Here is a 15,691-nt window from a genome sequence, read left to right as displayed (position 1 = left end):
TATATTTTTGTAGAATCAAAGTTAATCATCGTCAGTTATTGTGTAACTCCAGTCACTGAGGATAAACAAAGAGAGTTTTGGTAGTGTGATGAATCCTGTAGCCCTTTTAAAGTGACAAATTTAGAAAAAAAAAAGACAAAGTGAGAAAAATCAGAGAGGGAAAAGATAGAGATCAAGAGACGACGTAGAGAGATGGGCAGCACATAAAGAGATGCTCGTTAAATTCAGTACAAATTGCTGGTCTTTGGTCTCCTCTGGCATTTTTTTTTTTGTCGTCTAAAACCAACAACTAAAAGGGGTATCAGACACAGCATGTTTCCACACAACATGGCTAACGAGACAAAACAAGCCAAATAAAAAAACAAAAAAAAAACAAAAAACACACCAGGTCAAACTGGAATGGGAGTAAACGATGAGAGAAAAGAAATGACATCGCAGCAATAAGGAACATTAATACATTCTGCGTCAGGACTAAGAGTTGATAATTCGGCGGATCGTGCGTCGTCTTCCCGTTTCACGTTTTCTCTTCTAGAATTCCTACAGATGGCCTTTTCATTCCATGAGGATTAAATGCCTCTTTAGCAAAATAAAGTCCATGTAATCAGTCAAGAAGAAAATCCACATTTTTTAAAATGTGTGTTCGATTTTAATCTTAAAAACTAAGCAAAAAAAACCCAAACAAAACAGCCATGCTTTTCTAGTTCAGATTTTAAAAAACAAAAAAACAAAAACAAAACAAAACAAAAAAAGTATGTCTTTACTGCCATCTGGTTGTTGTTTGATATATTTCAGCATAACGTCCTTGGAAACAAAATGAAGAAGCGAAGTCTGCTTCTCGATGCTTCGTCTCAGAACTAGTGAGGAAAAACCTTAAAAAAAGGTGCATCCTCCCAAAAAAATCCTTGAAAATGGAACTAAAATACGCACCAAAATATCTTTTCCGATGAGACATCCCAAAAAAATAAATAATGTACAGAACGGTAAGGATGTGAAAGAAGAGATCATGAAAACTGGTCTATAAAATGGCACCTTTTAGTCTGAAAGATACACGTTCCGGTTTCAGCCAGCCTGAAGTTGGAATCTCATCCCGCTCCAGAGGATATTCCAGGACTCGTTGTGTAGATTGCTGGCTGGGTGTCGTCCCCGCCTCCGTCTAGTCGAGGGCCTGTGAGGAATGGGACGTTTACGGTTTCTGAGGGCCCGGGGACAGGACGACGGGAGTAGACAGTCCGTCCACGCTGAGCGCCGGGATGTGGATCTGATTACTCCCGTTAGAGGGGAACTGTTATGAGAAGAAGGACAATTTAATGACATCGTAGCAAAATCATGAACAGATCATGTGATAAATACTGTATAATATAACTAAAATCAAAAAGCAATACTAACTGCATGTCTTTATACAAGGAAAATTACAGCTCTAAAAACAAATCTTTCACAAATCCGATCCCAAACCGTTTCATTAGTTGATCTAGAATTGGATCTTTTTTTTTTTGACTTCTCTATCTGTTCAAGAACTTTTTGCTGACTTTACTGAACAAAAATGTCGAAAACCTTTTAAACCCAAGTGCGTTTTTCTCACATGCTAAATGCTAGAAGCACTGAAGAAGACGGAACTCATTGTCATGTTCATGAAACCAGTTTGAGACTTTCGCTTTGTGTGGATTATGATGCTGGGGGGTAAATTGCGACCATAATGGGATGCACACAGTCAGCAAGAATACTCCAACAGGCCTATAGTAGATTGGTTTTAATGGACACAATAAGATTGGATAATAAAAAAATAAACACTCTTCACCACACCATTACACTTTCTCCAGTCTTGGGTCCATGGATTCATGTTGTTGGTGCCAAATTCTGACCCTCCCTCTCTGTGTGCATTAACAGAAATAAGACCAGGCTATTCTTTCTTTCTCCCAGGTTGGTGCAGCATCAGCTTTCTTTTCTTTGCTGACTAAAGGTTTCATCCTGTTGTTGGCCATTTCTGCTTTAAGTTTCGATCGAGATGCTGTGGTGCTTTTCTGCTCAGCACAGGTATACAGAGCGGTTATCTGAATTACTTCAGCCAGTCTGGTCATTCTCTATTGAGCTCTCTAATCAACAAGGCAATTATTGTTGTCTAAAGGACTGCCTCTCGCCTGTCTTCTTTATTGCACCAGCACTTTAAGATGGTTGTGGGTGAAAATCCCAGGAGATCAGCAGTTACTGTATAGAAATACTTGCTCATCTTTTCCTTAACATCACTTGAACCCGCTGGCTCGTCTGTGCATGATTTTGTGTACTGCAGTGGGGACACACGACTGGCTTAATTGGATAATTGCACAATTATATAAACGAGTAGTTTCTAAAAAAAAGTCTTCACCGAGTGTATACGTCCAGAAGAGAAACATTCTGCGATTTGATTCGAGAATGCGCTACATGCATTAGGCAGTGTGAGGTACTTCAGAAGAATACTGCTCAGCCATTTCTGATCTAGTTGTTTATTTCGTAGCTAGGTAGCTCTTTGTAGTGCTTTCACAATGATTATAAGGGTATATAAGGAAATGCATCCTCAAAACAAGAGAAGAAATACTTCAAACATTACTGAACACACTTTGTTCCAAATTTAAGGGGTGAAATAACACACAGACTAGACACCTCTCTCTCTCTCTCTCCATCCCCGTGTGGTCTGCTTGGGATGCATGTGGAGACTGGGGACAGTTCCAACTTGACCATGACAATGGTCTTGAACTCGGCTGATGCAGACAAGCTGTTTTTCTGATGACTTGTGACTGCAGTCGCTCAATAGCTCAGGACTGAAACTAAAACGGTTTTGTACTAGAGCCACCAATAATGAATGTGGAAACTTAAACACCTCTCCTCCTCTCCAGTTATACTGAACGTCCAACCTTCCAACAAACGATATAACTGCAGAATAAGTCCTGCTAACTGATATCACACAGATGAGTCTGGCTCCGCTTAAGGTTTCTTCCTACCGTCATCTCGGGGAGTTCTTTCTTACCACCGTCGGCCTCGGCTCGCTTGGATCTGATAATTATGATTTGTACACATTTGCTCAAACTTTTCACTTTTTTTTTGTTCTGCATTTAAAAAGCTGGTTTGTGACAATGATAAGTGTTAAAATCGCTATGTAAATAAAACTGAATTAAACTGAATTGAAGTTTAACTAACAAGTTGACCCAAAACGGCAACGATAACTAAGACTGGTGCTCGACTGTGGTTAAGGAAACATTTTATAATGTTTCCTTATAATGTAGAACATAAACAGCTGAATGGGTTCACCTCATGCGTTACCTCACATGAGACACATAACGCAAACATACACTGAAAAGTAACTAGCATCTGATGTCAGCTTTAGATAGTTTAAGTAAGGATTAATCAGTAAGTGGGAGAATAACGTTAGCGGTTTTTCTAATCTTCATAGTTTTGGATATATGATGCTGAATAAAATTAAAATCCTTTCTCCAGTTTTCTTTTTTGGTCGTCCTACAAATCCGTCATGTTCAGGTTGGAGCTCCTGCAGACATCAGGTGTAGAACATCGCCATTGTTTTACCAGAAATAATAATAAAAAAAAATAAAAAAAATTATATTGTGCTATGCTGAAAAGATTATTGTCTTTTGGGTCTGTCTTTATGTTAACCATAAAACATTATCTTACCAATGCATCCTAAAATAAATAAATATATATATATATATATATATATATATATATATATATATATATATATTTATATTTATATATATATACACACTACACACAAGCTGTGAGTGTATTACCTGAGACAGAAATTAAAAAGTGCTTACTTGTTTCATCGCTTGAACTTGGAATACATGTTATGTGAAACAATCTCTGTGCATTCATTTTCTAGAATTGCACGTCTTGGAGCTGGTTACTTTACTTATATCACCGGCAAATAATTAATAGCAGACTATATGTCATGCATATCAGTGGTGTATAATTAGATTTAATGATGCAGAACATCTGTGAGGTAAGCTAGGTCCCGTTCTCACTTGCATTTTATATTTAGCTGATGTCAAGTGTTTCCTCGCCTGCATCTCTTACTTGCAAAAATCTCACCTCGCCATCTTACCGAGAAACTGCAAAGTGTAAACTCCACTGTCATGAAGAACTTCCTGTGCTAGGAAACTTTCGCTCCGGTTCATGACGATTACAGAAAGCTCAAACTCTCTCTTTCTAACACACACACACACACACACACACACACACACACACACACACACACAAGACTTCTCCCCAGAATATTTAGTAAACTTCTTTTCATCTTATCAACAATATGTTTGTTTTGATAACGCCAAGTGTCCACATTTACAGATCCGTGTGATCGATGTATTAAGATAAGCATATTAATATAAATACGAGAGGGGCGTTCAGGTCAAAATGGGACTTTTGATGAAATGTCTGATGAATGATGGCGTAAAACCGATTGCATTTACAGGAGACTTTACTCTGCACTTTACGTTTTCTGCACACTGCAGTGATGAGACTCTTAAACCATCTGGACGGTGCAAACATTTTAAGGAGTTCCTGGGAGGCCAGCGTTTCAAATGTGAAGCAGGCAGTCTGCCTTATGGCTCTGGGGTACTGACAAGAACTTTCTACCCTGATGGTGCTAGTGAATTGCTGGGATAAGTGCATGAGAGTAGCAGGAGATTATATCGTGAAATATCCAGAGTTCTTACTCCCTAAACGCCCCACCTATTTTTTTGTTACAGCTGGAACTACTATCCAGGTTGTTTAGTTATACAATAACCTGATTAAGATTTGAGAATTCTACTGTGCTGTGGTATAAGGATAGGGATTAAGAGCTATTGTATTATTTAGGATACAGAAAGAAACAAAAAAAAAAGTCTTTGGAGCAAAATGACCTTTGCAAACGAATTTCATCCCTTCATGTTGGAAATGAAATGAAAATGGCTTCTGTAGGTGGTCCTTATAATTAAGGAATCATATATACTTTTTTAAATAAGTATTCTTGTTGTAGCTTTCAGTTTGCTACTTGTTACTATAAACATTTTTTTTAATTACCTTCTAGTGGGTGGCTTTGTTCGTTTTCACATAACCCATCCAAGTTCAAGCAGAAAAAAAAAAAGAGGAGATCAAAGAAATTCCTAGTTCAAGACAGCATCATGTGCATTTTAAAATGTTTTCAATACCATTTTTAGCCAGCAGAGGGAGCAGTGTGCTTCTCTTAAAAACCCTTTCCAGTGCAAAACTAAACCGCTTAAGGATTACATCAACACTCGAGCTTTAGTATAAAGTCTGTACAAGGAAAATAACGGCGACGCTGAGGCAGAGCTAATGAAATACCTGATTAAAAAAAAACTAATATTTTCACATGTCTGAAACAGGAGAAATTGATATTGATGTGTCCTGGTCTGCAGGCTGGCTGTGCCTGGTGCAGTGCTTCACGCAGATCTTCATCTCAGTAACAAGGCAGGACGCTGTGAGGCAGCAGATGGTTCGATGTGGCCGTGCTGCGAAGCTGAAAGAAGTGTGAAAGCGGAAGACGGGAGGGGAATTCTCACCTGGAAGGAGAGCTTGGCAGGACTGTGTGGGGCGATGGGACTCAGCGTGCTCCAGAAGTGGATGGTGGACGGGAGGGGACTCGGCGTCAACAACACCGGCGTCTGGGAGGGAAACGAAAATAAACAGGGCTCATGCATTTCCTTTAGTCAATACGCAATGTGTTTAGAGCAAATCTGAAGAGGTTTGGAGTCACCCATTAAAAATCCAGTCATTAATAATCTACATAATCATTGAAGAATCTAATCAAGACCTTGGAACTAAGGATCTTTGGTTAAAATATGAATTCTTATTGTTTTGCACCTGGCGTCAGGACTTCTCCGCCCACTTCTGGACAGCAAAAGGGACATTACTTACCAGACGCCAGTGCCAAAACACACAGTCACGGAAGCACTTTCAGCCTAAAAACACATCTGATAATGTTGTGTCACTATAAACAACACTTTCTGTCCTTTGAAAATGTTTCGAAAACACTCACATTCAAATATTATTGGTCACGTACAGGAAAGTGGAATACTTAGACGACTTTGCAATGAAATACTTACATGACTGTCTGTGATCTGACAGAGAATGATTTCAGTACATATTAAAATACTGCACTAGAGAATACAATGAAACCTCGGATTGCGAGTAACACAGTAAAACGAGCAAAGATTTTTAATAAATTTTGACTTGGAAAACATACAAGTCTTGGTTTTACTCGTTTTGACGCCGAGTATCACGTCACAACTGAGCCATCGGTTTTTCTCTCTCTTGCGCTGCAGAATTGTGGGTAATAGTCTCCCCTGGGTCTTAGTGCTCGTCTCTTACTGGTATAATCAAACATCCGTGCACGCGTGTACTGTTTACTATAACACTGTGACCATGTGTGTGCGCGTAAAACATATTTAATTATGTTTCTGTATGCGTGTGTGTACAGCGTGCGTGTAAAGCAAAAGCAAGTGTCATTAGAGAGGTTAAAAATCCATTTTCTCTCTCAAGACTCAGCCTGCTCTATGTGTCTGTGTGCACGCGTCATTGGACACCGTGCCACAAACACATACACAACACCCCCACAGACGCGCACACATTCGTATGAAACGAATAATTTGAGTTTCCATTATTTCTTATGGGAAAATTCAATTTGGTTTGTGATTGTTTTGAAATACAAGCCCACTTCCAGAACTAATTATGCTCATAATCCGAGGTTCCACTGTATAATTAATCTAAAAGACATTATTTGCAATGAAATAAAACAGAAATTAAATAGAAATATATAAATTACACAGGAACAGAATGTACTATATTAAAATGTAAACTGTGAGGTATGAAAATATTAAAATATAAACGTTTAGTAGTCTAAATTAAGTGTGTGGGTATGACAGCAGCAGTGTGATTTAAAAATTAAAGGCAAATCAGATCAGGTTCGTCCTTTGCCGTGTTCTGGGCGAGGGCCCGAATATCCTGTGGGAGCTTGTTTCGACTGCAAAACTGTCAGGGTGTTTGAGATCCAGCATTGCTTGCTGTGGATCGATTGCAGGTTGGGGATCATGCCTTCAGTGCGGATGATGCGCTCAGCTGCTAACAAATCTTTATCTCTATTAATGTCAGTTAACAGTACACACACTGTCCTCTGCTATGACTGATGTCATTCCATTTCATTATGGTGGTCACGTGTCTGCAAAAAGGTCTATAGTAACTACATGTTGAACTTTGCTGCAGTCACTTTGTTGAGATTATCTGAGAAAAGTTCACCCACCCCGAGGCTTCTTGAAGACCCTCGAATTTAGATCAGCCTGATGGACACTTTTAAGAAGCTGTAACGGTCAACGCTGCACAGACGACATCGTCCCTAAATAGTACTTGCATGGTTTGTCCTGTTGTAGGAGAAAATTAGCTCTAATCGTACACAGTTCACAGCAAAAACAGGTGATGGCCATCTGTGTTATCGTGTCTACCACGAAAAGCACCTCCAGACCATCGGGTTTCCTCCACCATGCTGACGTCAAACACTTCCTTACAGCAATCGGTTAATTTCTTTCTGCATCTCACAACATTCTTCGTTGTGTTCTTTTACTTAGGAGCCCCTTACACTTCTCATTCTAACCTGTTTTTTGCTTTTCTTTAAAAAGTCTAATACACACACCATTGTATGAAATCTTCAGTTTCATGCCAATTTGTTACACTGAGCGCTTCAGATACTAAGGTACTAATAAGGAGGCCACTTTCATTGCTTATTTTTCTCAAGCGTCCCCTTTTCTTTCAAAGTCTTCTGACTGGCAGTGTACATCCTGTGGCTCTGACATAAACCAGAGTGTAAACATGCAGGAGAAGAATACGGTCGTGTATTCTCGCAAGTGTTTTCTTTCAACGCCTTGGCTATCTGGTGTTATCACTGCTATTAAATCTGTTAGATGAAATCTGTTTCTTTCAGACTTTACTGCGTCTGTTTATTACAGAAACATCAAGCAGGTGTTTTGGTGGAATTTAGGCAGATCACACATCGAAACAGACTGTAACGTACAGCTATTAGTCCTCAATAAACCATCAGATAAGCTAATGTAGAAATACAATCAAACACACACACACATTTAGACACGGAGCACACACTCAGACGGGTCCCAGACTAAACAGGCTTGCTAACATGGTCAGGCTGTGTTGACTTCTCCTAATTTTCTGCCCCCTCAGACTATTTTCAGGACTCCTTCTCCAGCACTCTGAGTTTAACCAGAAATAGAGCTGCACATGTTTTTCGCGAAGAAGAATTCCTTGGCTGTGTGCCGTGTGAGCGCTGCCTCCGCTGTTCTTTTTTTCCCTGGGTCTGCCTCGTGGGTGGCTGCTGTAACTGTGAACTCGTACGTCACTGAAGGAGAACCGGTGTGCGCGCTGCGCAGGACTACAGTCAATCTGCTGCTGACTCGAGATATGCACCGCTACCTAAGACTTAATAATAATCACACGGTTGTAATAATAATAATAATAATAATACGACAGAAACCTACAGCATTCACAAATCACGTTCTGTTTGTACAGATCATTACAACAGACGGACGCTGAGCTCGAGACTTACTGCGCCGTTATAAAAGCATGAACAATTAAAAGCTCCAGACAATTAACAGATTATTATTAATCCTCATAATTACTGCCCGTCATGTTTTATTAAATAAAGGAATTGGTGATAACGGTTCACGCACGATTAATTAATACTCGCCTGAAGCACCACATAACACAAGCCTTATTTTACAATCAAATGACCTTAAAAGTGCAGGACTCAAAAAAAAAAAAAAGGAAAAACTTCCTAAAATAACCAGGAGAATAAATAAAACATGATCTGATATACAGGTTTAAGTGATGATCTTAATGAAAGTGCATTACACGGCTAAGAAACTGTCTCTGTCTTTACTGAGATAACCCTTCCTCGTGTGAGTGAGAGACTCACCAAGGCGTGAGAGGTGATGACGGTGGGTGTGAGGGTGTTCGTGGTGTTGCCTGGGGCCAGCAGGCTGTTCACCGCGGCGCTGACTTTATCCAGAGAGAGGCCGGGAGGGAACAGCGAAGGAGACGAGGGAAGCTCGAGCACGCGAGGCTTCTTGGATTTAGGCGGCTGCACTTCCTGAGCGGAGGCTGGTTGCGTAGCTGCTGCTGCTCCGGTGGTGTCCGTGTCCTCCACTAAGACACAATGACAACAACAAGGAATATAAACAAGGGTGATCATAATAACCATACAAACCGTGCTGTTGAAACTGTGCTAATAAATACCAGATGGCTGAGGGTCGTCATTCTGCTCCGATTCTACCTCCGCCGGTACTGCGGGCTCCGGGCAGGAGGGTGGCGAAGCATCAACAGACACCGGAGTCTCGGTAACCACTGGAGTGGATACAGGGACCGTCTAGAACACCGGAGCCAGGGCGTGTTGAGTGTTGTAGATCATACTAATGCATACATTTTTTTTAATATACACCGTTTATTTCATTCTCACCTCGGCTTCGGGTTTAACGTCCAGGTCCACGATGTCCAGCAGGTCTTCGCCAGAAGCCATGTTCGGTTCTTTGGCTTCACCGACAGACGAAGGTTTTATGACCACAAACACGGGGTGGCCCTGCTGAGAGCTGACCACGCAGTCGCTCCCGGCTACCTGGATCAGCGAAGTCAGGGAGCTGGGGTCAGACACGCTCGTCAGGTAGATCTGAGGGGGATCGTTGAGACCCTGGGTCTTCTGCTGCTGGCCGTTCTGTAAAAGATTTACAGGTTACATAGGTATGAGGGGAAAACGTGTGATGGGTTTCGGATCATGACTGTAACTGTCGTCAACTGGATTAAAGAAAACGGTGTGGACAAATTAAAATTATTCCATAACACTACTCAGAGTTTTAACATTCTAACCAATTTTCTTTATTATCCCTTAAAACCCTGAGCACTTTTTTTTTCCTGAATACAAATTCAGTCCGGGAAGTATCCAGGTGCTGTTATTATAATGAGAACGATTTAACTTGGCATTGAAAGAGTTAGGAACGAATCGTGAACAATGATAACTTCATTGTAGTGGTATTTGTCTTTTCTAAAAATGTATTCCAATAAATTCTACAGCCAGAGTGTGCATCATTATGCCTCACTCTCAAACTTATCCTCCAGACAACTAACTAAATAAATAAATAAATAAATAAATATTATCACAGACATAAAACTGAACTCTGAACTCTTGACTTAACTCACACTTAAAGTGTTGCTCGGACCTATTCTGAACATTTTATTCCAAACAAAAAGGAAACAGGCACAAGGAGGAGGATGATTAAGCTGCTGATGAAATTTAAGGTCAATCCAGGTAAGCAGGAGTTTATGAAATGAAAAATAAACCGATCTCTGGCGATTAAAAGGGAAATACAACAGGCATGAAGAACGAAAAGCTTTCCTCTCTCACACAGAGCGTCTGCAAGCTGCGGCGTCTCTGTTCCTGTTAGCATCACCGTCAGCTACAGTACTCGCAGGTAAGGACTTGTTTTTGGTGTCGGTTTTATTTTGACACCGAGCTGGGTGCAGCATAACAACAAAATCGGCAGAAAAAATATAAAATAAATAAAAATAATTGCTCTTGGTCTTATAAGGTCTTACAAAGTGCAAGTCGGACAGTGAAATCGAGGCTTAACGGGTCCCGGCCCAGCACAGCATGACAATAAGAATGAGTCGACAACACACACACACACACACACACACATTCTCTGACTGGTACAACAACACTGTGGCTGCCAAATTAGCTGATAACAGCAGGCACAATAAACATGTTTACTCTGTGGGACTAAATTCTAACAAGAGTAAACAAGGCCCAATAAAGCATTGCTCGAATTTAAAGTGTAATTATTTGTACAGCATGTTTTCTCGGCTGAGGCTGAAACAAAAAAGGCACGCATAATTTAGCAGTCATAAATAATCCACGAATACAAATATGACAAAAAAAAAGTGATTAGGCATGGAGGGATTTGAAAAAAAATTTTTTCCAATCTGTCAGCTTAAACTTGTAACAGTTGTAGATTTATCACCATACTGCAACATAAAAAAAAAACACTATAAATTATAAATGCACCCATATTATTCAACTACACAAACTTCAAAATGAAACAAGAAGCACCTGACAGATTTTTTTTTAAACGATTCAGGTTAAATCCAAAAGTAAGTAACGCACCGTAGGGGTAGCGGTAGAGGCAGAGGGCGTCTGTGGGCTGAGGGCGGGAGTAGCGCAGGGTGAAGGTTGTGTCACTATCACCTGCAGACCGCCGCTGTCCACTGGAGACGGTGTGACCGCTGCCGCCTGCTGAGCTTCCGTCTGACATACGCGCGTCTGAAAGGCCGGGCGCACAGTACCCATAAAGACAGAGAAGCAAAACAACACATTTTAGCACTTTCAGAGACACTTCCAGAGCAAAATTTCATCATATTTTTTTATTTAGACACACTGCTAAATCCAGTACAACATAAGAAGGCTTCGAATGTTTCGTTAAAACCTGTGCAACTGTGCCATGAAGCTTGTAATAATACAAGTGCAAGCTTTTTTTTCTTTTTCCCCTCACAATATGTCATGATATCAATCATATTGTTCATTTTCCTGCTAAAAATGGCTCAAGGAAGGGAAGTGGCATATAAACGACCATTTTCGACATTCTGGTAATTGAAGGCAGAAAATAAAACATAAAAAAAATTTTATTGTACAAAAGATCGTAGGCAGACTGTCATTTCGATTAGCATTTTTTTCCGGCGGAACAGTAATGTCTTTTGTCTGATTTGTTTTAAGTAGCTATATTTCATAGAGGTTTTGGAAGTGTACAAAACTACTAAAAATATCCAATATGCACTGAAATGCTGTGTAACTTTTTGTTCATTGTTTAAAATGTCATTTCTTATACAAAGTCTACCAATCTTCCGCTACATTTGCGAGTCCAGCAGGTGGCGGTATTGCTTTGACCAGTCATAAACTACAAACGAGGCGCAGCGATACTCATGCAAAATGCGAGGAATCACCGTTATCACAGCGTGATTAGATTCTAAACTGAAAACTGACTCATTGATCTAAATTATTTAATAATTGACCAACAAAAGACCGTTTAAATTGCATAATTGATTAAATTGCACAGATGTAACAGATACACAAAACAGACGCTGTGCAGTCGATGGCCAGAGCCAAAAGTGTGGGGAAAAAAGTGCACAAGCTGCTGCTGCTGCTTCATGTTTGATTTTTTCTCGCTCTGGTCTCACCTCCTGCAGCGGTCGCTCGATGCTGCCGAGTTTTGGCGCACTCTCCACGGGCAGCTCCGTTTTCACAGCTTTGCTGTTGCTCTTGCAGGGCGTCTGCAGGGACTGGATGGTGAAGGTGGAGTAAAGCCCAGACTTCATGTAGTCGTTGCGGGAGCTGCGCTGCACTGAGCTAGGAGATGAGCGCTGAGGTTGCAGGCTCTTGGACAGGGAGGACACAGTGGCGCCAGCACCCCCCGCTGCCTTGGATTGGACAGGCGTCTCCGCTTTCTCACCTCCTCCGACGAGCCGCTGGGCATCCTCTGGGCTTCTGAGGCCATCGGCCGAGTTAGGGTCGGGGAAGGTCACGAACTTGTAGACGAACTTCTGGCCGCTTACTTTTTTTATGATGTTCTGTTAAGAAGGAGAGAGAAAGTCAATTATCGAGAGAATCTCTATAACGTGTTACAGCATATTTCTTTCTCAGAACAGTTACCTGTTCTTCACATTTATATTTTGCATCAGATGAAAAAAGAAACACATTTGCTAAATATAATTTTATGGCCTTTTATGTCCATAGTCTCCAAACCTTTTTTTTTTTTTTACTCAAATCTTTCAACGATCTTAACTGTCAATCAGATAAAACTTCATTTCAAGAAAAAAATTTATTATCCTAACGCAAAATTGTTAAAATATTGTCGCATCAATATGACGTGGTTATGGACACTACAGCATTTTTTGCAGCACCAAGTTTCTATAAAGAAGTTTTGTTACACTTTTTATCTTCTTCCTTTTCCAAATGCAAACCTAAATGCATGTAAATCATGGAAATCTACTACAACAAATATTTTAATACAGCAAAGCATTGATAATTGTTATGTAAGCATATATACAATTTCCAAGCTTCTTAGACCCACAATCTGTTTTTGTCCTGCTTAGTGCTTCAGGAGCAGCCGCTGCTTCACTCAACACCTGTTAGTTTCTACACGCAGCACTAGATCAAACATGCACTGTTTGTTTAACTGAACACGTGACAATCCCTGCCCTCTCTAGATTTCCAATCACGTTCGCTTGACTGGCTCACTCTGATTGGCTTTTGGCAGCCAAACCAAGCCAAGCTCTCCGTGTGCTTTAAACGAGACAGAGCTCCAGCAAGAAAATCCAGAACAGACATAAGGCGCCTCTCCCGCGCTCACCTTGTCGTAGTAGTAGCGTAGCGCGCGACTCAGCTTGTCGTAGTTCATGTTGGTTTTGTTCTTGCGCAGCCCCCAGAGGCGCGCCACCTCCTCTGCATCCAGCAGCTTAAACTCGCCATCGTTCGACGTCCAGGAGATCAAGTGCCGCTGGTTCTGGTCGTCCAGGAGATGCAGCAGGAACTGCCACAACGTGATGGACGGGTCCATGGCTGCACAAATAGAAATAGACAAATAATCCCAAACTCACAATACATGATCTTAGAATCAATATTGACACATAATCTTTACCAGAGAATACTGAACACTGGGGGGAAAAGGGACACTTGTGATAGTGTTTGGCTTTTAGCTCCATTATATCATACGATTATGCTTTCAACTTGTATCATTAGTTTTTTGTTAAAATAAAGCTTCAAGGGAGTCATTAACTCTAAACTGAGATTAGATCCGAGATTAGAGGAAATTAGAACCACATCTAAATGTTTCAGTAAGAAAATCAACAACCTAATGTTTCAAAATGTTTCTGAATTTGTTGTAATTAGTTCAACCCCAATTATTATTATTATTATTATAATAATAATAATAATAATAATAATAATAGTGTTTTTTGGAAATGCTAAACCTTTGATCTTAACCTTGTTTGGCACACACCCCTTTGATCTGATTAGGAAACAAGATACATTGAAGAGCTTGAAAAAAAACTAAAGTAAAAAGTTTTTTAGTAAAAATTATGTAAATCAAAAATAATGAAGATTTTAAATCTTCATAAGTTTTAAAATATTTAATATTTAAATACGGACCCTAACTCACTCCCTATACTTTATAATGGAAATTTATGGTGTGTTTACACTTGTATCCCAGTTCTCTCGATTCGGACCAAAGCATAATGTGTGTTAGTTTTGATTCGCTGGTATAAACTCCTGGTTCGCTAAGCATTTTCAACAGAAGACATGCAGATTATATATGGTGGTATTTTTACCATCTAAAAACTCATATATAGTTTATAAAATGTAACAATCATCCAAAACAACAAAAGCATGGCTCCAGATGGCGAATAAAATCTTTCTCTCTCTTTATCCATCTATCCATCCAGGTCCCACACACAAAAAAAATATTCTAATAAAAAACTAAACAAAAGGCAAGCAGCTCCTGTGTGTGTCTGCCTGGTACGAGAGCACAGCATAATACAACCGGGCTGCGTTCAATAACAAGTGTGCTCAAAAACAAAACGGAAATCATTAAACTGGGTAACTGCTGTACATTCATGGATGGTTTCACACGCGCTCGTTATTGAACGCTGCCCTGCTCGGCCATCACGTGCGCTCCTGTACTTTTGTGCACCGTCCTGAGTGAATGTGTTTCGATGCTCATTACATTTGACAGTTAATTTGGCAGGGTTAAATTTATTAATGACATTAATATTATAATAACGTTACAATTTAGAATATAATCATTTTCTTTTTTTTATTTCGACAGCTTTCGAAACACATTCAGGGTTCTGCTAAATACCGCACATGGAGGTTATTTTATTTTTCCCCCACTCCTTATACATCCAAAAGCTGCCTCTACAGTGGATGTCACAGATACAGAATCGGTTATCATTATTGATGCTAGAAAACCAGACTCGGTTCATTGGGATGTCTTTGGTCCGTGGATGCTTGGTTCGTACCTAGGTTTAGATGGCTCGTTCACACTTGATTAAGGGAACCACACGAACACAACAACTGCCCCAGACAACACCTTTAGACTGATGTCTGTCTCTTGTTCAATTGTGCACAAAGATCGACCAAACTTATTTATTATATCAGAGCCACCAGGAGTTATAAAGCTTTGTTTGGGATCTTACAAAATTATTTTGCTATCATTTTGCACTAGACTTAACTTTCAAAAAAAATTAAATCAAATAAAAACTACACTTTTGGAGCAATTTTAATACATTTTTAAAATACATCCGCAAAACTCGACAAAAAATCCAGACAATATTAATCTAATTTTGTTTGTTTGTATGTTGTAATTATTTATTGTGGACATAAAAAAAAAAGAAAAAACATCTGTCCACAATCTGGGAACGTTTCTGTTCCACGGTCAACTGCCGCGACCTTCCATTCTGATATCACGAGCACGTGACCAGCTCTTGGCTCCGCGACTCAGGAGTGTGCGAGGGCGAACAAGGACGCGTCGGAGATAAGAGCGTTATTACGCACGGCTGAACACGTGAAGGCGGAGCATTTGTCTGTGAAGTCGGAGAACTCAAC

The 15,691-nt window shown here is 40.1% G+C and overlaps 1 protein-coding gene across 1 annotated transcript in view; it reads right to left on the bottom strand.

The window, feature by feature from the left end:
- Positions 1–743: 743 nt before the first annotated feature.
- Positions 744–15,691, bottom strand: part of elk1 (ETS transcription factor ELK1) — a 28,537-nt gene continuing 13,589 nt past the window's right edge. Inside the window, exons 2-9 of the mRNA XM_053504191.1 lie at positions 13,440–13,648; positions 12,268–12,657; positions 11,201–11,356; positions 9,503–9,754; positions 9,283–9,412; positions 8,963–9,192; positions 5,547–5,648; positions 744–1,282 (exon numbers count right to left, since the gene is read on the bottom strand). Of these exons, the coding sequence (XP_053360166.1) occupies positions 1,184–1,282; positions 5,547–5,648; positions 8,963–9,192; positions 9,283–9,412; positions 9,503–9,754; positions 11,201–11,356; positions 12,268–12,657; positions 13,440–13,648 (1,568 nt within the window). The 3' untranslated portion in view covers positions 744–1,183. The remainder of the gene's footprint in view (positions 1,283–5,546; positions 5,649–8,962; positions 9,193–9,282; positions 9,413–9,502; positions 9,755–11,200; positions 11,357–12,267; positions 12,658–13,439; positions 13,649–15,691) is intronic.

The sequence above is a fragment of the Clarias gariepinus genome, chromosome 9 (genome assembly GCF_024256425.1).
Source record: "Clarias gariepinus isolate MV-2021 ecotype Netherlands chromosome 9, CGAR_prim_01v2, whole genome shotgun sequence".
In the NCBI taxonomy this organism is placed as follows: Eukaryota; Metazoa; Chordata; class Actinopteri; order Siluriformes; family Clariidae; genus Clarias; species Clarias gariepinus.
The sequence above is the reverse complement of the archived record's forward strand: the minus strand, read 5'-3'. Positions and strand labels throughout refer to the sequence as shown.